Source organism: Heterodontus francisci, chromosome 4, assembly GCF_036365525.1.
Source record: "Heterodontus francisci isolate sHetFra1 chromosome 4, sHetFra1.hap1, whole genome shotgun sequence".
NCBI lineage: Eukaryota > Metazoa > Chordata > Chondrichthyes > Heterodontiformes > Heterodontidae > Heterodontus > Heterodontus francisci.
The window spans coordinates 14,206,224-14,226,905 of NC_090374.1; the positions used below are offsets into that span (position 1 = coordinate 14,206,224).

General features: G+C 45.4%; 1 protein-coding gene across 1 annotated transcript in view; it reads left to right on the forward strand.

Annotated features, from left to right (window-relative positions):
• tmem8b (transmembrane protein 8B) overlaps nt 1-20,682 on the forward strand; it is a 92,955-nt gene that overhangs the window by 14,881 nt on the left and 57,392 nt on the right. The window contains exons 4-6 of the mRNA XM_068028980.1: nt 5,869-6,002; nt 17,482-17,750; nt 20,237-20,521. Of these exons, the coding sequence (XP_067885081.1) occupies nt 5,869-6,002; nt 17,482-17,750; nt 20,237-20,521 (688 nt within the window). The remainder of the gene's footprint in view (nt 1-5,868; nt 6,003-17,481; nt 17,751-20,236; nt 20,522-20,682) is intronic.

Sequence of the window (20,682 nt, forward strand, 5' to 3'; positions counted from 1 at the left end):
CTATCGATGATAGTTTCATGGCACCATTACTGAGACTAGCTTTCAATTCTAGATTTTAATAAATTGAATTTAAATTCCAAGCTGCCAAGGTGGGATTTTAACCCATATCCCAAGGGCATTAGCCCAGGCCTTTGGATTATTAGCCCAGTGACATTACCACTATGCCACCTTCTCCCCTATTCAGCAGTCTTGCTTGAGGAATAAATATTGACCCAGAGACCAGGGCTCTCTCTCATGAATAGTGCCACGGGACCCTTTAAGTCCATCTGAAACAGCAGGTCGGGCTTCGGCATAAGACCTTCTCCAAAGGATGGCACCTCTGATAGTGCAGCACTCCCTCAGTACTGCACTGGAGTGTCAACCTGGATTACATGCTCCAGTCTCTGGAATGGGAATTGAACCCACATCTTTCTGATTTAGAGTGCATAGGCTACCACTGAACCAAGTCATGCATGAATTTTCCAAAGTGCTCTCCATATCTTTTTGCATTGACCTCTTGTCATATTTTCCTGCAAAGAGGTAATTTTTATTTCACCTTTCGGTGGCACTGCCACCCGACCTTAGGTCACGTAACATTAGACACACAGCTCCACTTACAGGTGCAATATCTCTGCCTTGTGGAGGCCACTCATTAGTTTCAATACGTAATGGATGTGTAATGTATATCTGGGAGTGAGTCACAGGCTGGTATCTAATTGAGGGATTCAGGTGTTTTTTATATATAGAGACTAATAGATACCTGGGGGTGAGTTACAGGCTTGAATTTGATTGAGGGTTTTGAGTGGTTTATATAGAATAATGGATACATGGGCGTGAGAGGCTGGTCAGCTACATGTGCAGGAAGTGTTGTCAGCTGGAGCAGCTCGAGCTCCGGGTTTCGGAGATTGTGTGGCAGCTGGCATCACGATGGTGCATCCACGAGGTTGTGAGTTTTGTGGAAAGCACATTTCTAGATGTGGTCACACTGCAGCGCAAGGGTATGCAGGCAGAGAGGGAGGAAGTGACTGTCAAGCAGTAACGGAGGACCAGGCAGGTAGAGAAGCAGCCGATGAATGTATTCGCTCTCCAATCAGTATTCAGTTCCGAATACTGGTGGCAGTGATGGTTCCTCGAGGATGTGCAGCCAGAGCCGTGGTTGGCTCAGCTACACAGGAGGGCAGGAGGAACACTGGTAAAGCAATAGCGATAGGGGATTCGATAGTTAGGGGAACAAACAGGCGTTTCTGTGGCTGCAGATGTGAATCTGGAATAGTGTGTTACCTCCCCAGTGCCAGGGTCAAGAATGTCACTGATAGGCTGTAGAGCACTCTGAGAGGGCAGGGTGAACAAGCCAGCAGTCGTGGTCCATATCAGTATCAACGACAGAGATAGAAAGAAGCATGAGGTCCTGCAGGCAGATTTGAGAAAGCTAGGAGAAAAACCAGTAAGTAGGACCTCAAAGATAGCAGTTTCCAGATTACTCCCCGTGCCATATGCTAATGGGTGTAGAAATAGGAGGATAGAGCAGATGAATGTGTGGCTGGAGAGATGGTGCGGGAGGGAGGTCTTTAGATTCCTGGGACATTGGGATGAGTTCAGGGGGAGATAGGACCTGTACAGTCTGGACGGGTTACACCTGAACAGAGCCGGGACCAGTGTCCTTGTGGTGCGGTCTGCTAGTGCTGTTGGGAAGGATTTAAACTGACTTGTCAGGGGATGGGAACAGGAGGTAACAGTAGAAAGGAAACACAATGTGTACAAAGAATTGGGAGAGACAAATAGCACTAGAATAAGAAATAGTAAGGTATTAGGTGTGTCAGAGTAAGAGAGAATGCAATAAGGCCTAAATTGGGTTTACTGTGCATGCATGTAAACACAAGGAGTGTGGTAAATTGGTTGGCAAGCTGCAGGTATAAGTAGCCACGTGGGAATATGATGTTGTGCGATAACATAGACCTGGCTCATAAAAGGGCAGGACTGAGTACTGAATACCCCTGGATTCAAGGTGCTCAGGTAAGATAGGGAAGGAAGGGAAGGAAATAAAGGAGGAGGGGTAGCAGTCCTGATTAAGGATAATATTACAGTGCTGGAGACAGAGGATCTCCTAGAGGGACCAAGGACAGAATTTACTTGGTTAGAGCTAAGAAATAATAGAGGTACCAATTTGCATGGAAATTACAGAGAGGTGCAAAAACAATAGAGTAGTTATAATGGGAGACTTTAATTATCCTCATATAGACTGGGATAGTAATAGTCTAAAGGGCAGAGAGGGGAAAAGTTTCTAAAGAATGTTCAGGAGAATTTTCTACATCAGTATGTTTCCAGTCCAAGGATGAAGGAAGCACTGCTAGAGATGGTTATGGGGAATGAGGTGGGTCCCGTAAATCATGCTTCAGTAGGGGAACATTAGGCGACAGTGATCATAGTATCATAAGGTTTAGATTGGCTATGGAAAAAAACAAGGAGCAATATCAATGTAAAAATAATTAATTGTGGGAAGGTCAATTTCAATGGGGTGAGAATGGATCAGGCCCAGGTAAATTGGAATCAAAGATTGGTAGGCAAAACTGTAATTGAGCAATGGTCTGCCTTTAAAGCGGAGATAGTTTGGATACGGTTGAGGTACATTGTCACAAAGAGAAAAGGTAGGACAAACAAAGTCAGAGCTCCCTGATGATGAAAGAGATAGAGAATGAAATGAAGCAAAAAAAAGGGTGTGTATGACAGATGTCAGGTTGATAATGCGAGTGAGAACCAGGCTGAATATAGAAGGTTCAGGAGTTGAAAAATAAACAAGAGCAGCAAAGATAGAGTATGTGATGAGACTGGCATAAAAAAAAGGAATCCAAAAGCCTTCTATTGGCATATAAATAGTAAAAGCATGGTAAAAGGAGGAGTAGGGCTGATTAGGGACCAAAAAGGGGAAATACACATGGAGGCGGAGGGCATGGCTGAGCTATACTTTGCATCTGTCTTTAGCAAGGATTAAGATGCTGCCAAAGTTGGAGTGAAAGAGGAATCGTAGTGAAATTGTGTCCAGTACACCTCATTCTAGGTCATCAATATATATCAAGATATTAAGGATAGCCATCACAGATTTGTAAAAGGCTTGACTAATCTAACTGAATGTTTGATGAAGTAATAGAGAAGGTTGTTGAAGGGAATGCAATAGATGTTGTCCATATGGATTTTGAAAAAGTATTTGATAAGGGACCACATAAAATGCTGGTTAACAAAATTGAGGCTTGAGGAATAGGAGGGTCAGTGTCAGCTTGGATAAAAAAAATTGGCCTAAGGACAGAAAACAGCGAGTCATGGTGAATGGTTGTTTCTCAGACTGGAGGAAAGTAGACAGTGGTGTTCCCCAAGATTCAGTGTTAGAACCACTGCTTTTTTGATATATAGAAATGACTTGGATATTGGAATACAGAGTAATATCTCAAAATTTGCAAATGATACCAAACTTGGAGGTGTGGCAGACAGTGAGGATGATATCAATTGACTGCAACAGGAGATAGATAGGCTAGCAAAATGGGAAGACAAGTGGCAGATGGAATTTGATACAGAGAAGTGTGTGGTGAAGGCAGAGCAATAGGAGTAGCCATATAGACTAAATGATACAGTCCTAAAGAGCGTGCAGGGACAGACGCCCTGGGGTTTCACGTGCATAGATCTTTGCAGGTGGCAGGACATATTGAGAGAGTAGTTAGCAAAGCATATTGGATTTTCTTGGCGGTATATGGCATATGGGACCTTGGCAGAAGGATTGAGAATCAGAGGGCACCGATTTACGGTGATTGGCAAAAGAAGCAACGGTGACATGGGGGAAATCTTCTTTATGCAGAGAATGGTTAGGATCTGGAATGCACTACCTCAGAGTGTGGTGGAGGCAGATTCAATCATGGCTCTTCAAAGAGAATTGGACAATTATCTGAAGAGAAAAAAAATTCTGGGCTATGGCGAAAAGGCGGGGGATGGGACTAGGTGAGTTGCACTTGCAGTGAATCGACGCGGACATGACAGGCCGACTGGCCCCTTTCTGTGTTGTAACCATTCTACGATTCTAAGATTTTCAAGGGCAGTAGGGATGGGCAACAAATGCTGGCCTTGCCAGCGACACTCACAGCCCATGGAAGAATTAAAAAAATCTTGGGCTTCATAAATAGAGGGATTGAGTACAAAAGCAGGGACGTTATGGTGAAACTTTATAAAGCTCTGGCTGGGCCACAACTAGAATATTACATCCATTCTGGTCTTCACACCTAAGGAAGAATGTGAGGCTCCATGACAGAGTGCACAGGAGAGTTCCAGGTATGTGGGATTTTAGCTACAAGGTTGGGTTGGAAAAGCTGGGCTTGTTCATATTGAGCAAAGGAGATTGCGGGAGATTTGATAGAGGTGGACAAGATTATGACAGGTTTACATAAGGTAGACAAACAAAAGCTGTCCCCATTAGTTGATGGTACAAGGACTAAGGACACAGATTTAAGGATTTGGGCAAGAGATTTGGGGGGATATGAAATTACGAACATACAAATTAGGAGCAGGAGTAGGCCTCTCGGTCCCTCGAGCCTGCTCTGCCATTCAATAAGATCATGACTGGTCTGATTATAACCTCGACTCCACATTCCCGCCTACCCCAATAACCTTTCACCCCCCCCCCCTTGCTTATCAAGAATCTACCTACCTTTGCCTTGAAAATATTTAAACACTCTGCTTCCACCGCCTTTTGAGGAAGAGAAATCCAAAGACTCACGACCCTCTGAGAGAAACAATTTCTCCTCATCTCTGTCTTAAATGGGCAACACTTTATTTTTAAATAGTGACCCCTAGTTCTGGATTCTCCCACAAGGGGAAACATACTTTCCGCATCCACCCTGTCAAGACCCCTCAGGATCTTATATGTTTCAAGGTGGTGGAAGTGGAGACAATTAATGGTTTCCCTCAGCATCCTCACATGCATCTAATCCTTTCCTGGTGACTTATCAACTTTTAATTACAGCCAGCCTTTCTCATACCTCCTCTTTATCAATATTTAGCCCATCCAGTATCTCAAGTACCTCCTCTTTCACCATGACTTGGGCAGCATCTTCTGCCTTGGTAAAGACAGATACAAAATACTCATTTAGTACCTCAGCCATGCCCTCTGCCTCCATGTGTAGATCCTGATTTTAGTCTCTAATCAGCCCCACCCCTCCTCTTACTACCCTTTTGCTATTTATATGCCTATAGAAGACTCTGGATTCATCTTAATGTTAGCCGCCAGTCTCTTCTCATACTCTTTCATTATCTGTCTTATTTCCATTTTCGCTTCCCCCTCCGAACTTTCTATATTCTGCCTGGTTCTCACTTGTATTATCAACCTGACATTTGAGATATGCAACCTTTTTATGCTTCATTTACACGCTATCTCTTTCATCATCCCGGGAGCTCCGGATTGGTTGCCCTACCTTTCCCCCTCATGGGAACGTACCTCGACTGTTTCCGAAACATCTCCTCTTTAAAGGAAGCCCATTTTTCCATTACATTTTTGCCTGTCAATTCTTCATTCTAGTTTACCTGGGCCAGATTTGTTCTCACCTCACTGGAATTGTCCCTCTCCCAACTGAGTATTTTTACTCAAGATTGTTCCTTGTCCTTTTCCATAGCTATCCTAAACCTTATAATACCATGATCACTGTTCCATAAATGTTCCCCTCCTGAGGCTTGATCCACTTGTCCGATTTCATTCACCATAACCAGATATATAAATATAATTTGTTGTTAAACTTACCCACTGATGATCCATTATTCTACCCTAAACACATAGCTATACAAAGGGCAGGACACCAAACAGGGAAATCAGCCATCGCTCTGTCTGATTTAATTTGTTTTGCCTTGTGTCCTCAGGGCCTCTATGAAGAATGTCAATATCTCTTCCAACCCCAATTGATTGTGCAGAGATTGATTGGCATCCCTGTCCTGTATCCTGGTTACGTGATAGATCAGATGATCTCGGGGCACAACAGATCAGCACTCTACAAGTAAGTGAGTCAGGCTGAGGCCTCCTCGACTAATGTTACCAAGTAGATGACATAATGGAGTATGAGAGCACGGTAACTGTGTGAAATGTGCTCTTCCTGTTACTGTTGACAGTTATTTATGGGAAATGGATAAAGCTCCCTATTCATTCCTCCAACAGCCTGTCAATCTTGTGGTCAGTAAGAGCACTCTGTGCACTGGGAAATGTAATGCAATAGCGGCAGGTCAGTAATCGTGGGCTTGTTCTGTCTGGAAAAGAGAAGAATTCGAGGTGACCTTATTCACAATTATGAAGGGGATTGATCCAGGCAAATCTCCCCCTGGGGCATGGACCTCAGTCACCCAGGGGCAATGTTTAGAAATTAGAAGATGGGGGTAAAAAAGGAAGTCAATAAGAACTCGGCTCCATCCAAACATGGAGTGAGTTACCAGGCAAAGGTATGAAGTAGACAACATTAGAGACAATGGTGTGGAGGGATTAGTTGAGAAATATGGTAGGTGGAGTTGCGAATATCATGGGAAGGTGGAGTTGAGGGATATGGGGAGAAGGTGGGTAGGTGGGGTTGAGGGATTTGGAGAGAAGGTGGGTAGGTGGAGTTGAGGGATGTGGTGAAGAGGTGGGTAGGTGGAGTTGAGGGATATGTGGAGAAGGTGGGTAGGTGGAGTTGAGGGATGTGGTGAAGAGGTGGGTAGGTGGAGTTGAGGGATATGTGGAGAAGGTGGGTAGATGGAGTTGAGGGATATGTGGAGAAGGTGGGTAGGTGGGGTTGAGGGAAATGTGGAGAAGGTGGGTATGTGGGGTTGAGGGATATGTGGAGAAGGTGGGTAGGTGGGGTTGAGGGATATGGAGGGAAGGTGGGTAGGTGGGGTTGAGGGATATGGAGAGAAGGTGGGTAGGTGGGGTTGAGGGATATGGGGAGAAGGTGGGTAGGTGGGGTTGAGGGATATGGAGAGAAGATGGGTAGGTGGAGTTGAGGGATATAGGGAGAAGGAAGGTGGGATTGAGGGATTTTGTGGGAAGGTGGTTAGGTAGCATTGAGGAATATGGTGAAGAGGTGGGTAGGTGGGGATGTGGGATATGAGGAGGAGGTGGGTAGGTGGAGTTCTGGGATATGGTGAGCTGGTGGGTAGGTGGAGTTGAGGGATATGGTGAGGAGGGGTAGGTGGGGCTGTGTGATATGGGGAGAAGGTGGGTAGGTGGTGTTGAGGTATAGGGTGAGGAGGTGGGTAGGTGGGGATGAGGATGGTAAGAAGGTGGGTAGGTGGAATTGAGGGATATGGTGAGAAGTTTGGGAGGCGGGTTTGAGGGTGTTTGTGAGAAGGTGGATAGGTGAGGTTGAGGGATATGGTGTGAATGTGGGTCGGTGAGGCTGAGGGACATTGTGAGGAGGTGGGTTGATGGGGTTGAGGGATATGAACAAGCTGGGTGACAGTGCCACACAGGTTTATCAGAATGATATCAGGTTAAAAGTGTTAAATTATGATGACAGGTTGCAAAGCATGAGCCATATTAATGGATATGGAACTATGGTGGGTAAGAGGAGTTAAGATACAGATCGGCTATGATCTAATTGAATGGCAGAACAAGTTCGAAGGGCTGAATGGCCTCCATCTGTTGCTATGTTCCTCCATGACTCTCTCCTACTCCCATTGCCATCTATTTACTCAGTGGATCAGTGTCATGTTCTTTGTTGTTTGGTTTCGAATCCTCGCACAGCCTTGTCCCAGCCAATACCTTAATGTCTGCAGCTCTACATTCCCGCTTGTTACCCAGTCCTACTGGTCCACCCTGATCTCTAATCTCTCAACCTCGCCGCTCCCCCCATCCCCGCTCCACCACCCACCCACCCCATCCCCGCACCAACCTGGGAGCTCTCTGACAAATTCAATCCACCCTCTTCTCTTCCTACCTTCAAAGCTTTTCTAAAGTCATCCCTTTTTTTTTAGAACATTACAGCGCAGTACAGGCCCTTCGGCCCTCGATGTTGCGCCGACCTGTGAAACCATCTGACCTACACTATTCCATTATCATCTATATGTCTATCCAATGACCACTTAAATGCCCTTAAAGTTGGCGAGTCTACTACTGTTGCAGGCAGGGCGTTCCACGCCCCTACTACTCTCTGAGTAAAGAAACTACCTCTAACATCTGTCCTATATCTATCACCCCTCAACTTAAAGCTATGTCCCCTCGTGTTTGCCATCAACATCCGAGGAAAAAGACTCTCACTATCCACCCTATCTAACCCTCTGATTATCTTATATGTCTCTATTAAGTCACCTCTCCTCCTCCTTCTCTCCAACCAAAACAACCTCAAGTCCCTCAGCCTTTCCTTGTTAGACCTTCCCTCCATACCAGGCAACATCCTAGTAAATCTCCTCTGCACCCTTTCCAAAGCTTCCACATCCTTCCTCTAATGCAGTGACCAGAACTGCACGCAATACCCCAGGTGCGGCCTCACCAGAGTTTTCTACAGCTGCAGCATGACCTCGTGGCTCCGAAACTCGATCCCCCTACTAATAAAAGCTAACACACCATATGCCTTCTTAACAGCCCTATTAACCTGGGTAGCAACTTTCAGGGATTTATGTACCTGGACACCAAGATCTCTCTGCTCATCTACACTACCAAGAATCTTCCCATTAGCCCAGTACTCTGCATTCCTGTTACCCCTTCCAAAGTGAATCACCTCACACTTTTCCGCATTAAACTCCATTTGCCATCTCTCAGCCCAGCTCTGCAGCCTATCTATGTTCCTCTGTACCCTACAACATCCTTCGGCACTATCCACAACTCCGCCGACCTTCGTGTCATCTGCAAATTTACTAACCCACCCTTCTACACCCTCATCCAGGTCATTTATAAAAATGACAAACAGCAGTGGTCCCAAAACAGATCCTTGCGGTACACCACTAGTAACTAAACTCCAGGATGAACATTTGCCATCAACCACCACCCTCTGTCTTCTTTCAGCTAGCCAATTTCTGATCCAAAGCTCTAAATCACCTTCAACCCCATACTTCCGTATTTTCTGCAATAGCCTACCGTGGGGAACCTTATCAAACGCCTTACTGAAATCCATATACACCACATCCACTGCTTTACCCTCATCCACCTGTTTGGTCACCTTCTCGAAAAACTCAATAAGGTTTGTGAGGCATGACCTACCCTTCACAAAACCGTGCTGACTATCGCTAATGAACTTATTCTTTTCAAGATGATTATAAATCCTATCTCTTATAACCTTTTCCAACATTTTACCCACAACCGAAGTAAGGCTCACAGGTCTATAATTACCAGGGCTGTCTCTACTCCCCTTCTTGAACAAGGGGACAACATTTGCTATCCTCCAGTCTTCCGGCACTATTCCTGTCGACAATGACGACATAAAGATCAAGGACAAAGGCTCTGCATTCTCCTCCCTGGCTTCCCAGAGAATCCTAGGATAAATCCCATCTGGCCCAGGGGACTTATCTATTTTCACACTTTCCAAAATTGCTAACACCTCCTCCTTGTGAACCTCAATCCCATCTAGCCTAGTCGTCTGAATCTCAGTATTCTCCTCGACAACATTTTCTTTCTCTACTGTAAATACTGACGAAAAATATTCATTTAACGCTTCCCCTATCTCCTCTGATTCCACACACAACTTCCCACTACTATCCTTGATTGGCCCTAATCTAACTCTAGTCATTCTTTTATTCCTGATATACCTATAGAAAGCCTTAGGGTTTTCCTTGATCCTATCCGCCAATGACTTCTCGTGTCCTCTCCTTGCTCTTCTTAGCTCTCCCTTTAGATCCTTCCTGGCTGGCTTGTAACTCTCAAGCGCCCTAACTGAGCCTTCACGTCTCATCCTAACATAAGCCTTCTTCTTCCTCTTAACAAGCGCTTCAACTTCTTTAGTAAACCATGGCTCCCTCGCTCGACAACTTCCTCCCTGCCTGACAGGTACATACTTATCAAGGACACGCAGTAGCTGCTCCTTGAATAAGCTCCACATTTCGGTTGTGCCCATCCCCTGCAGTTTCCTTCCCCATCCTACGCATCCTAAATCTTGCCTAATCACATCATAATTTCCTTTCCCCCAGCTATAATTCTTGCCCTGCGGTATATACCTGTCCCTGCCCATCGCTAAGGTAAACCTAACCGAATTGTGATCATTATCACCAAAGTGCTCACCTACATCTAAATCTAACACCTGGCCGGGTTCATTACCCAGTACCAAATCCAATGTGGCATCGCCCCTGGTTGGCCTGTCTACATACTGTGTCAGAAAACCCTCCTGCACACACTGGACAAAAACTGACCCATCTAAAGTACTCGAACTATAGTATTTTCAGTCAATATTTGGAAAGTTAAAGTCCCCCATAACAACTACCCTGTTACTCTCGCTCCTGTCGAGAATCATCTTCGCTATCCTTTCCTCTACATCTTTGGAACTATTCGGAGGTCTATAAAAGACTCCCAACAGGGTAACCTCACCTCTCCTGTTTCTAACCTCGGCCCATACTACCTCAGTAGACGAGTCCTCAAATGTCCTTTCTGCCGCTGTAATACTCTCCTTGATTAACAATGCCACCCCCCCCCCCCTCTTTTACCATCTTCTCTGTTCTTACTGAAACATCTAAATCCCGGAACCTGCAACATCCATTCCTGCCCCTGCTCTACCCATGTCTCTGAAATGGCCACTACATCGAGATCCCAGGTACCAACCCATGCTGCAAGCTCACCCACCTTATTCCGGATGCTGCTGGCGTTGAAGTAGACACTGCACTATCGGTGCCATCCAAAGATCTTTATTTCATCATTATCTCCCCTGTAAAACACTCTGAGACACGACAAGCAAAGTACAATCCCAGGGGATGTTGCTTCTGGTTTGGTACTGGTATTGGCGTTGGTGCGTGTGCTGGTAATGTTGGCATTGGTGATTCACGTGGTGTTGCTGCTGGTATTGGGGCTGCTCTGTTGGTACTGTACTGGTTCTGTTCCTGCGTACACTTGGTGTTGCTGCTGTACTGGTTTTGTGGCTGCTGTGCTGGTGCCTTGCTGGTTCTGTTGGAGCCTGGTATTGTTTAGAAGGAGCACAGAGCTGTGTCTCCTGCACAACTATGTTGTGATCAGTTTGTGGGTATTTGCTACATAACTCTGTCTGCCCAGTCCTCTCCCACACACCCCTCACTGCCAGCCTCACCAAGATGTACTGGCTCCCTGTGACCCAGGCGTCGGAGACCATGTGATATAAGAGCCAAGGTGACATTATCACTGCCAAGGGCACAGATCCTTTCTCGTTAATTGGTTCCATTAATCGCTGGCACTGGTCCCAATCCTGGGAAGCTCTGTCCTCCTCACTGCCTGGTACGTGCGTGCAGAGTGTCCGTGTTTAACACGAGCTTCACAGAGCCTGGGACTGTCAAATTGATGCTGGCTGCTAGGCTTGTCGGCTCAGAGCCAATGGACAAACACACACATACACACACATACACACACAGAGCCAGACACTGTTTGCCTTCCCTAACACGGAGCATGAACTGGGCATGGAGCCAGTGCAGACACACAGAGCGACACTGTAGGAGGAACAGCAGATTGCATTGATCACTGACGCATGTTTCTGTTAATGGATGGGTGTCCTTGCTCCTTTACTCCTTAAAGTAATAGAGTTCAAAGGATTTATTGACATTGATAGGAATTAAGCACACAGTGATAACTATCAGAGGCAATAAGTAAACACGCATTTGACAGCCACGCTTATGGCGATGTCTTGCCAGTTAACCAGAGATTTCAAACATGTTAAGAATTCAGAGATCGAGGATTTTTTTCAGAACCGATCAGGCCTCATTGAATTTTGAAGCATCTCTCTGAACACTCCCATTCTTTTACACCTTTTTCCCTATCCTGCTGTTTGGGAATCCACATGTTCCGTAGAATTACCACATTCAATCCGCTGTTAACCCTCATGCCTTTATCAATAACTTCAGCTTTAACAAGTACAGCTCTCCAACTTCACCTTGGCTGAGCTGCCAATCAAATCATTTAACCGGAGATAGTTACAGAGAGACGAATGAATGAAGGCTGCATTATCACTTGACCACATCCCTAACGCAGATTATCTTTACAGGAGTTAATATCCTGAGAATATACTTCCACTTCATCAGTCGAATGTTATTTTCCGCTGCTGAATCTATCAGCTAAAGACTGTCTCTGCCTGGTACTTATTTTAATTAAGTCCATGGTCTAATCTAAAATGTTGCATTGCATATTAAAACATGCATTTATCCAAAAATTAGGCAAGCTTGACGTATGATTATATTTTCATTCTCTTACCCGTAATACTCTTACTAGACAAGACCTAAAAGTTAATATTACTTCAATATAAAGAGACTTCAATACAGTTTAATTAACTCTTTCCTTACATATTGATGGACCCATGAGTGGAGGTGCCTTCCCCCCAGTGATGGATTGTGCTCCATCAGGACATTGTTGTATCATCCATAACAATGTCCCTCTCTGCTCCCAACTCAGCTCATCTGCTGCTGAAACTCTCATCCGTGCCTTTGTTACCTCTAGACTCGACCATTCCAATGTACTCCTGGCCGGTCTCCCATATTCTACCTTCTGTAAAGTTCAGCTCATCCAGATCTCTGCTGGCTGTGCCCTAACTCGCACCAAATCCCGTTCATTCATCACCCTTGTGCTCGCTGACCTACACTGGCTCCCGATCCGGCAACACCACAACTCTAAAATTCTCAACCTTGTTTTCAAATCCCTCCACGGCCTCACCTCTCCCTATCTCTGTGATCTCCTCCAGCCACACAACCCTCTGAGATATCTGCACTCCTCCAATTCTAGCCTCTTGAACATCCCCGATTTTAAGCATTGTGCCTTCAGCTGCCTGGAACCAAGCACTGGAATCCCCTCCTTACACCTCTCCCCCTCGCTTTCCTCCTTTAAGACACTCCTTAAAATCTCCCTCTTTGATCAAGCTTTTGGTCATCTGACCTAAATATATCTCCTTACATGGCTTAGTGTTGAATTTTGTTCGATAATGCACCTGTGAAGTCTCTTGGGACATTTTACTACATTAATGAAGATTTATAAATACAATTTGTTGTCGTTTATTCACAACCTTCCCTTGGAGAAAATGTAAAGCAGTAGAAGAATTTGCAGGCTGACTAACAGTCTGACAGGTGAGAACTCATTGTGAACAAGAAGTTAATAAGCCCAAGGAATCTTAGAATTACAGCTAAGACATTCAGCAGTGAAATCAGTGAATTGTCAGGAAGCACTTTTTCCACGCAAAGGAGAGTGGATATCTGGAATTCTCTCCCCCAAAAAGGTTGCAGATGCTGGGGGCTGATGGAGCTTCACAAGATTCTGGTTATAGTTGAAAGAGACATTAAATAGCGATAATAAAAACAGGAAGTGCTGGAAATACTCAGCAGGTCAGGCAGCATCTGTGGAGAGAGAAACAGAGTGAACGTTTCAGGTCAGTGACCCTTCTTCAGAACTGACAAAGGTTAGAAAAGAATTAGGTTTTAAGCAAGTGAAGGGGAGGATGGGGGGATGGGGAAAGAGAACAAAAGGGAAAGGTGTTAGCTAGAGCAGAGGGCAGGATAGATTAAATAAAAAAGCTGTCCTGGGACAAAGGCAAAGAGTGTGTTACTGCTTGTGATGAAAGACAAAGCGTTAGTCCAGAGAGAGTGTTAATAGTAGAATAATGAGCAGCTCTGACTGCATGAAAAACATATCAATGCCCCTCATAATTTTGTATACCTCAATCAGGTCCCCCCTCAGCCTTCTCTGCTCTAAGGAAAACAACCCTAGCCTATCCAATCTCTCTTCATAGCTGAAATGCTCCAGCTCGGGCAACATCCTGGTGAATCTCCTCTGCACCCTCTCCAGTGCAATCACATTCTTCCTATAGTGTGCTGCCCAGAACTGTACACAGTACCCCAGCTGTGGCCTAACTAGTGTTTTATAGAGTTCCATCATAACCTCCCTGCTCTTATATTCTATGCCTCGGCTAATAAAGGCAAGTATCCGATAAGCCTTCCGAACCACCTTATCTACCTGTGCTGCTGCCTTCAATGATCTAAGGACAAGTACACCAAGGTCCCTCTGACCCTCTGTAATTCCTAGGGTTCTACCATCCATTGTATATTCCTTTGCCTTGTTAGTCCTCCCAAAATGCATCATCTCACACTTGTCAGGATTAATTCCATTTGCCATTGCTCTGCCCATCTTACCAGCCCATCTATTTCGTCCTGTAATCTAAGGCTTTCCTCCTCACTATTTATGACACCACCAATTTTCGTGTCATCTGCGAACTTACTTATCATGCCCCCTATATTCACGTCTAAATCATTAATGTACACCACAAACAGCAAGGGTCCCCGCACCGATCCCTGCGGTACACCAATGGTTACAGGCTTCCAATCGCAAAAACAACCCTCAACCATCACCCTCTGCCTCCTGCCAATCACCAAAACAACCCTCGACCATCACCCTCTGCCTCCTGCCACTAAGCCAATTTTGGATCCAATTTGCCAAATTGCCCTGGATCTTATGGGCTCTTACCTTCTTGACCAATCTCCCATGCGGGACCTTAACAAAAGCCTTACTCAAGTCCATGTAGACTACATCAACTGTTTTACCCTCATCTACACATCTAGTCACCTCCTCAAAAAATACAATCATATTTGTTGGAGACTATCTCCCTCTGACAAAGCCACGCTGACAGATATCTTTGCAGCATCCTTAAACATGGGTGAGGTCCCGGAGGACTGGAGAATTGCTAATATTGTCCCCTTGTTTAAGAAGGGTAGCAGGGAAAATCCAGGTAATTATAGACTGGTGAGCCTGACGTCAGTGGTAGGGAAGCTGCTGGAGAAGTTACTGAGGGATAGGATCTAGTCCCATTTGGAAGAAAATGGGCTTATCAGTGATAGGCAACATGGTTTTGTGCAGGGAAGGTCATGTCTTACCAACTTAATAGAATTCTTTGAGGAAGTGACAAAGTTGATTGATGAGGGAAGGGCTGTAGATGTCATATACATGGACTTCAGTAAGGCGTTTGATAAGGTTCCCCATGGTAGGCTGATGGAGAAAGTGAAGTCGCATGGGGTCCAGGGTGTACTAGCTAGATGGATAAAGAACTGGCTGGGCAACAGGAGACAGAGAGTAACCGTGGAAGGGAGTTTCTCAAAATGGAGACGTGTGCCCAGTGGTGTTCCACAGGGATCCGTGCTGGGACCACTGTTGTTTGTGATATACATAAATGATTTGGAGGAAAGTATAGGTGGTCTGATTAGCAAGTTTGCAGACGACACTAAGATTGGTGGAGTAGCAGATAGTGAAGGGGGCTGTCAGAGAATACAGCAGAATATAGATAGATTGGAGAGTTGGGCAGAGAAATGGCAGATGGAGTTCAGTCAGGGCAAATGCGAGGTGATGCATTTTGGAAGATCCAATTCAAGAGTGAACTATACAGTAAATGGAAAAGTCCTGGGGAAAACTGATGTACAGAGAGATTTGGGTGTTCAAGTCCATTGTTCCCTGAAGGTGGCAACGCAGGTCAATAGAGTGGTCAAGAAGGCATACGGCATACTTTCCTTCATCGGACGGGGTATTGAGTACAAGAGTTGGCAGGTCATGTTACAGTTGTATAGGACTTTGGTTCGGCCACATTTGGAATACTGCGTGCAGTTCTGGTCGCCACATTACCAAAAGGATGTGGATGCTTTGGAGAGGGTGCAGAGGAGGTTCACCATGATGTTGCCTGGTATGGAGGGCGCTAGCTATGAAGAGAGGTTGAGTAGATTAGGATTATTTTCATTAGAAAGACGGAGGTTGAGGGGGGACCTGATTGAGGTGTACAAAATCATGAGAGGTATAGACAGGGTGGATAGCAAGAAGCTTTTTCCCAGAGTGGGGGATTCAATTACTAGGGGTCACGAGTTCAAAGTGAGAGGGGAAAAGTTTAGGGGGGATATGCGTGGAAAGTTCTTTACGCAGAGGGTGGTGGGTGCCTGGAACGCGTTGCCAGCGGAGGTGGTAGACGCGGGCACGATAGCGTCTTTTAAGATGTATCTAGACAGTTACATGAATGGGCAGGAAGCAAAGAGATACAGACCCTGAGAAAATAGGCGACATGTTTAGATAGAGGATCTGGATCGGCGCAGGCTTGGAGGGCCAAAGGGCCTGTTCCTGTGCTGTAATTTTCTTTGTTCTTTGTTCTTTGACTATTCCTGATTAATCCCTACCTCTCCAAGTGAAGATTAATCCTGTCCCTCAGAATTTTTTCCAATAGTTTCCCAACCACTGATATTAGACTCACCAGCCTGTTTATCCCTGCTACCCTTCTTGAATAATGGTACCACATTCGCTGTCCTCCAATCCTCTGGTACCTCTCCTATGGCCAGAAAGGATGTGAAAATTTGTGTCAGAGCCCCTGCTTTCTCCTCCCTTGCCTCACATAACAGCCTGGGATGCATCTCATCTGGGCCTGGGGACTTATCCACTTTTAAGCCCGCTAAAACAGCTAATACTTCCTCCCTTTCAATGCTAATATGTTCAAGTATATCACAATCCCCCTCCCTGATCTCTACATCTACATCGTCCTTCTCCATAGTGAACACAGCTGAAAAGTAATTATTTAAAACCTCACCCATGTCCTCCGGCTCCACACATAGATTGTCACTTTGGTCCCTAATGGGCTCTACTCTTTCCCTGGTTATCCTCTTGCCCTTAATATACTTACAAAACGCCTTAGGATTTTCGTTTATCTTGCCCGCCAGTGTTTTTTCATATCCCCTCTTCGCTCTCCTAATTACTTTTTTAAGTACCTCCCTACACTTTCTGTACTCCTCTAGTGCCACCGCTGTTTTCAGTGCTCTGAATCTGCCACAAGCCTCCTTTTTTTCCTGATCCAATCCTCTATATCCCTTGAAATCCAGGGTTCCCTGGACCTGTTGGTTCTACCCTTCACCTTATTGGGTACATGTTGGCCCTGAACTCTCACTATTTCCTCTTTGAATGACTCCCACTGGTCTGATGTAGACTTTCCTACAAGTAGCTGCTCCCAGTCCACTTTGGCCAGATCCTGTTTTATCATATTGAAATCGGCCTTCCCCCAATTCAGTACCTTTATTTCTGGTCCATCTTTGTCCTTTTCCATGACTACCTTAAATCTTACAGAGTTATAGTCACAATCCCGAAATGCTCCCCCACTGACACTTCTACATTTTACCATTAGCTCAGGGTATCAAGGGATACAGAACCAAAACAGGTAAATGGATTAAGGTGCCGATCAACCATGATCTAACTGAGGAGCAGGTTTGAGGGCTGAATGGCCTTCTCCTGTTCTGATGTTGCAAATAATGCTGATGGGGTAATCAAAGCACTTTTAAACCCTCAGCTGGATCTCCTGCTCTCCTGCTAATCCCCTTTCCTCTACCTTTCACTCTTTTCTTCCTCCTCAGGGTTTTCATACCAAGTTACACCTCCCGGGTGATGGTGCAGCTCTCGGACTGCAGCAACAGTAACAGGACGGTGAGGGGCTGCCCAGTGCTGCTGAAGATCAGGGCTAAGGCCCCCCCACTCCACAACTCCACCCGTGTAGACTGCCGGGATCACCACCTCTGCGAGCTGCAGGATCAGATGCCATTCTGGCAGCAGTGGTACTACATCCTGGTGGAGAAGTCCGTCCGCAACGTTGATGTGTACTTCCGGGTTGGGGTTCACGTCAAAGGTAATGGGTTCGATACATGGAGTGTTGAGCCCTAGTGAAATGCAGGGGTGGCTGGGGAACCATTGGTCAGCACCGGTTATAAAGCACACATTGGTTCACAAGAATCTGGTTACGGTTCAAAGAGACATTGGACAGCGATGTCCATCTCCCATCCCTCACAGACTCTCGGTATTCCATTGCTCCTAAACTCACCAATGGCGTCAGCCTTGACTCAGTGGGCAGCACTCTCAGTAGAATCAGGAGGTCTTGCATTCAAGCCTCACTCCACTAACTTGCACGCATCACCTAGTCGACACCACAGTGCAGTACTGAGGGAGTGCTGCGCTGTCAGAGGTGTCGTCTTTCTGATGAAACATTAAACCAAGTCCCCATCTGCCCTCTCTCAGGCGGACGTAAAAAATCCAAAGGTACTTTTGGACAAAGAGTAGGGAGTTCTGGTGTTCTGGCCAATATTTGTCCAATACCTAAAAACAGATTAGCTGGCCATTATCTCATTGCTGTTTGTGGGAACTTGCTGTGCACAAATTGGTGCCATGATTCTCTACATCACAACAGTGACTGCATTTCAAAAGGACTTGAGGATGTCCTGCAGTTGTGTAAGGCGCTATATAAATGAAAGTTCTTTCTCTCTTGGTGTTCCATTCCTCCCAATATCTTTTCCTCTGGCTCTCAGTCCCTCAGCCTCTCTTGTCTTCTCCATCAGTCTCCCATCTGCTCAATCTCTGTCCCAGTATTGCTGTTTGGGGGAGCTGATAGTTATAACCTCTCAGTTTTGGGACTATCCTTGTAAATCTTTTTATGTACTTTCTCCAGTGCCTCTATGTCCTTTCAATAGTATGGAGACTAGAACTGTGCACAGTAACTCACAATGCGGCCTGTCCAGGGTCCTATACATGTTTAACTTTACCTTCCCCACACCTTGGATGCAAAGCTCCTGGGCGCTTTGAGAGCTGATAAAACAGCCATATTGAGCAAATGGTGCGTTACCGATCATCATCATCACAGGAGTCAGTTACAAGGGCACCATTTTTAATGTAATAAACCCACCAACTATTTTGGGCCATTCAATAAGTTCTTATCCCTGTTGTTATCCATTTAAAAACCCTGCTGAATTCAGGGCAAAGTCACCCAGCTGTTCACACCATACAACTGTGTTAGTGATGTCTTCCTGGTTGTAACTAGTAAATAATTGAAGAGAGTCAATTGATAATTGGAGAATTGTTACTTTGTAAAAAAAAAAAAATCTTTTTTTTTAAATAGCAGAATGGTAGTTAACCAGTGGGCAGGTAGGGAAATAGGAACAGGAGGAACCTCTCTAGCTTGTTCTGCCATTCAATGAGATCATTGTTGATCTGTGACAATGTTCCCTCTCAGCTGTGTATCACCTGACAGTTCCCACGCAGGCCGTGCACAAGTCGTCCCCTTTAAACTACTGCGCATGCGCAGCTGCAGAGAAGAATTTAAAGGGATCGGGAACTTAAACAAATTGTCCACACAATCCAAAAAAAAAATTAGAGGGTACATTGATCTGCAACTGAACTCCATATACCCACCTTTGTCCAATATCCCTAAACACCTCCAGATAACAAAAATCTATCAATCTCAGGTATAAAATTAACAATTGATTGAACATCAATTGATATTTGCAGAACAGAAATCCAAACTTCTACCACCCTTTGCATGTATTCTTCAATTTCACTCCTGAAAGGTCTGGCTCTAACTTATAGACCATGTGCCCTAGTCCTAGACTCCCCAGCCAGTGGAAATAGTTTCTGTCTATCTACCCTATCTATCCCCCTAATACTTTGAAAGCTCTTCATACTGAGGATACCCTCCATCATGTTGTGCGGCACTAAATGGGACAGATTCACATCAGATCTAAAAATTCAAAACCGGGCATCCATGAGGCGCTGTGGGCCATCCAACAGCAGCAGAATTGTATTCACCCACAATCTGTAACCTCATAGCCCAGCATATCCCACACTCTACTATTACTATTAAGCCGGGGGACCAACCCTGGTTTAATGAAGAGTGTAGGAGAACATACCAGGAACAGCACCAGGCTTACCGAAAAATGAGCAATCAGCCTGGTGAAGCTACAACACAGGACCTCATGCATGCCAAACAGCGGAAGCAGCAAGTTACAGACAGAGCTAAGCAATCCCACTGCCAATGGATCAATTAAAACTCTGCAGTCCTGCCATATCCAATTGTGAATGGTGATGGGCAATTAAACAACTGACAGGAGGAGGAGGCTCCATGAGCATTACCATCCTCAAAGATAGCAGAGCCCAGCACATCAGTGCAAAAGACAAAGCTGATACCTTTGCAACCATCTTCTTGATCCATCTCGGCCTCCTCCTGAGGTCCCCAGCATCACATGCCAGTCTTCAGCCAATTCGATTCACTTCATGTGATATAAAGAAACGACTGAAGACACTGGACATAAGCAAAGGCTATGTGCCCTGACAGCATCCTGGCTGCAGTGCTGAAGTCTTGTGCTCCAGAACTTGCCGCGCCCCTAGTCAAGCTGTTCCAGTACAGCTTCTCGCTAGTGTGGAAAATTATCCGGGTATGTCCTGAACACAAAAAGCAGGACAAATCAAATCCCGCCAATTCCATCAGTCTATTCTTGAGCAAAGTGATGGAAGGTGTCATTGACAGTGTGATCAAGAGGCACTTTCTCAACAATAACCAGCTCACTGATGCTCAGGTTGGGTTCCACCAGGGCCACTCAGTTCCTGAACTCATTTCAGCCTTGGCACTAGAAGGTTGAATGCCAGAGGTGAGGTGAGAATGACTGCCCTTGACGTTAAGGCAGCATTTGATCGAGTAAGGATTCAAAGAGCCCCAGCAAAATTGAAGTCAATGGGAATCAGAGGGAAAACTCTCCGCTGGTTGGAGTCATGCCTATCACAAAGGAAGATGGTTG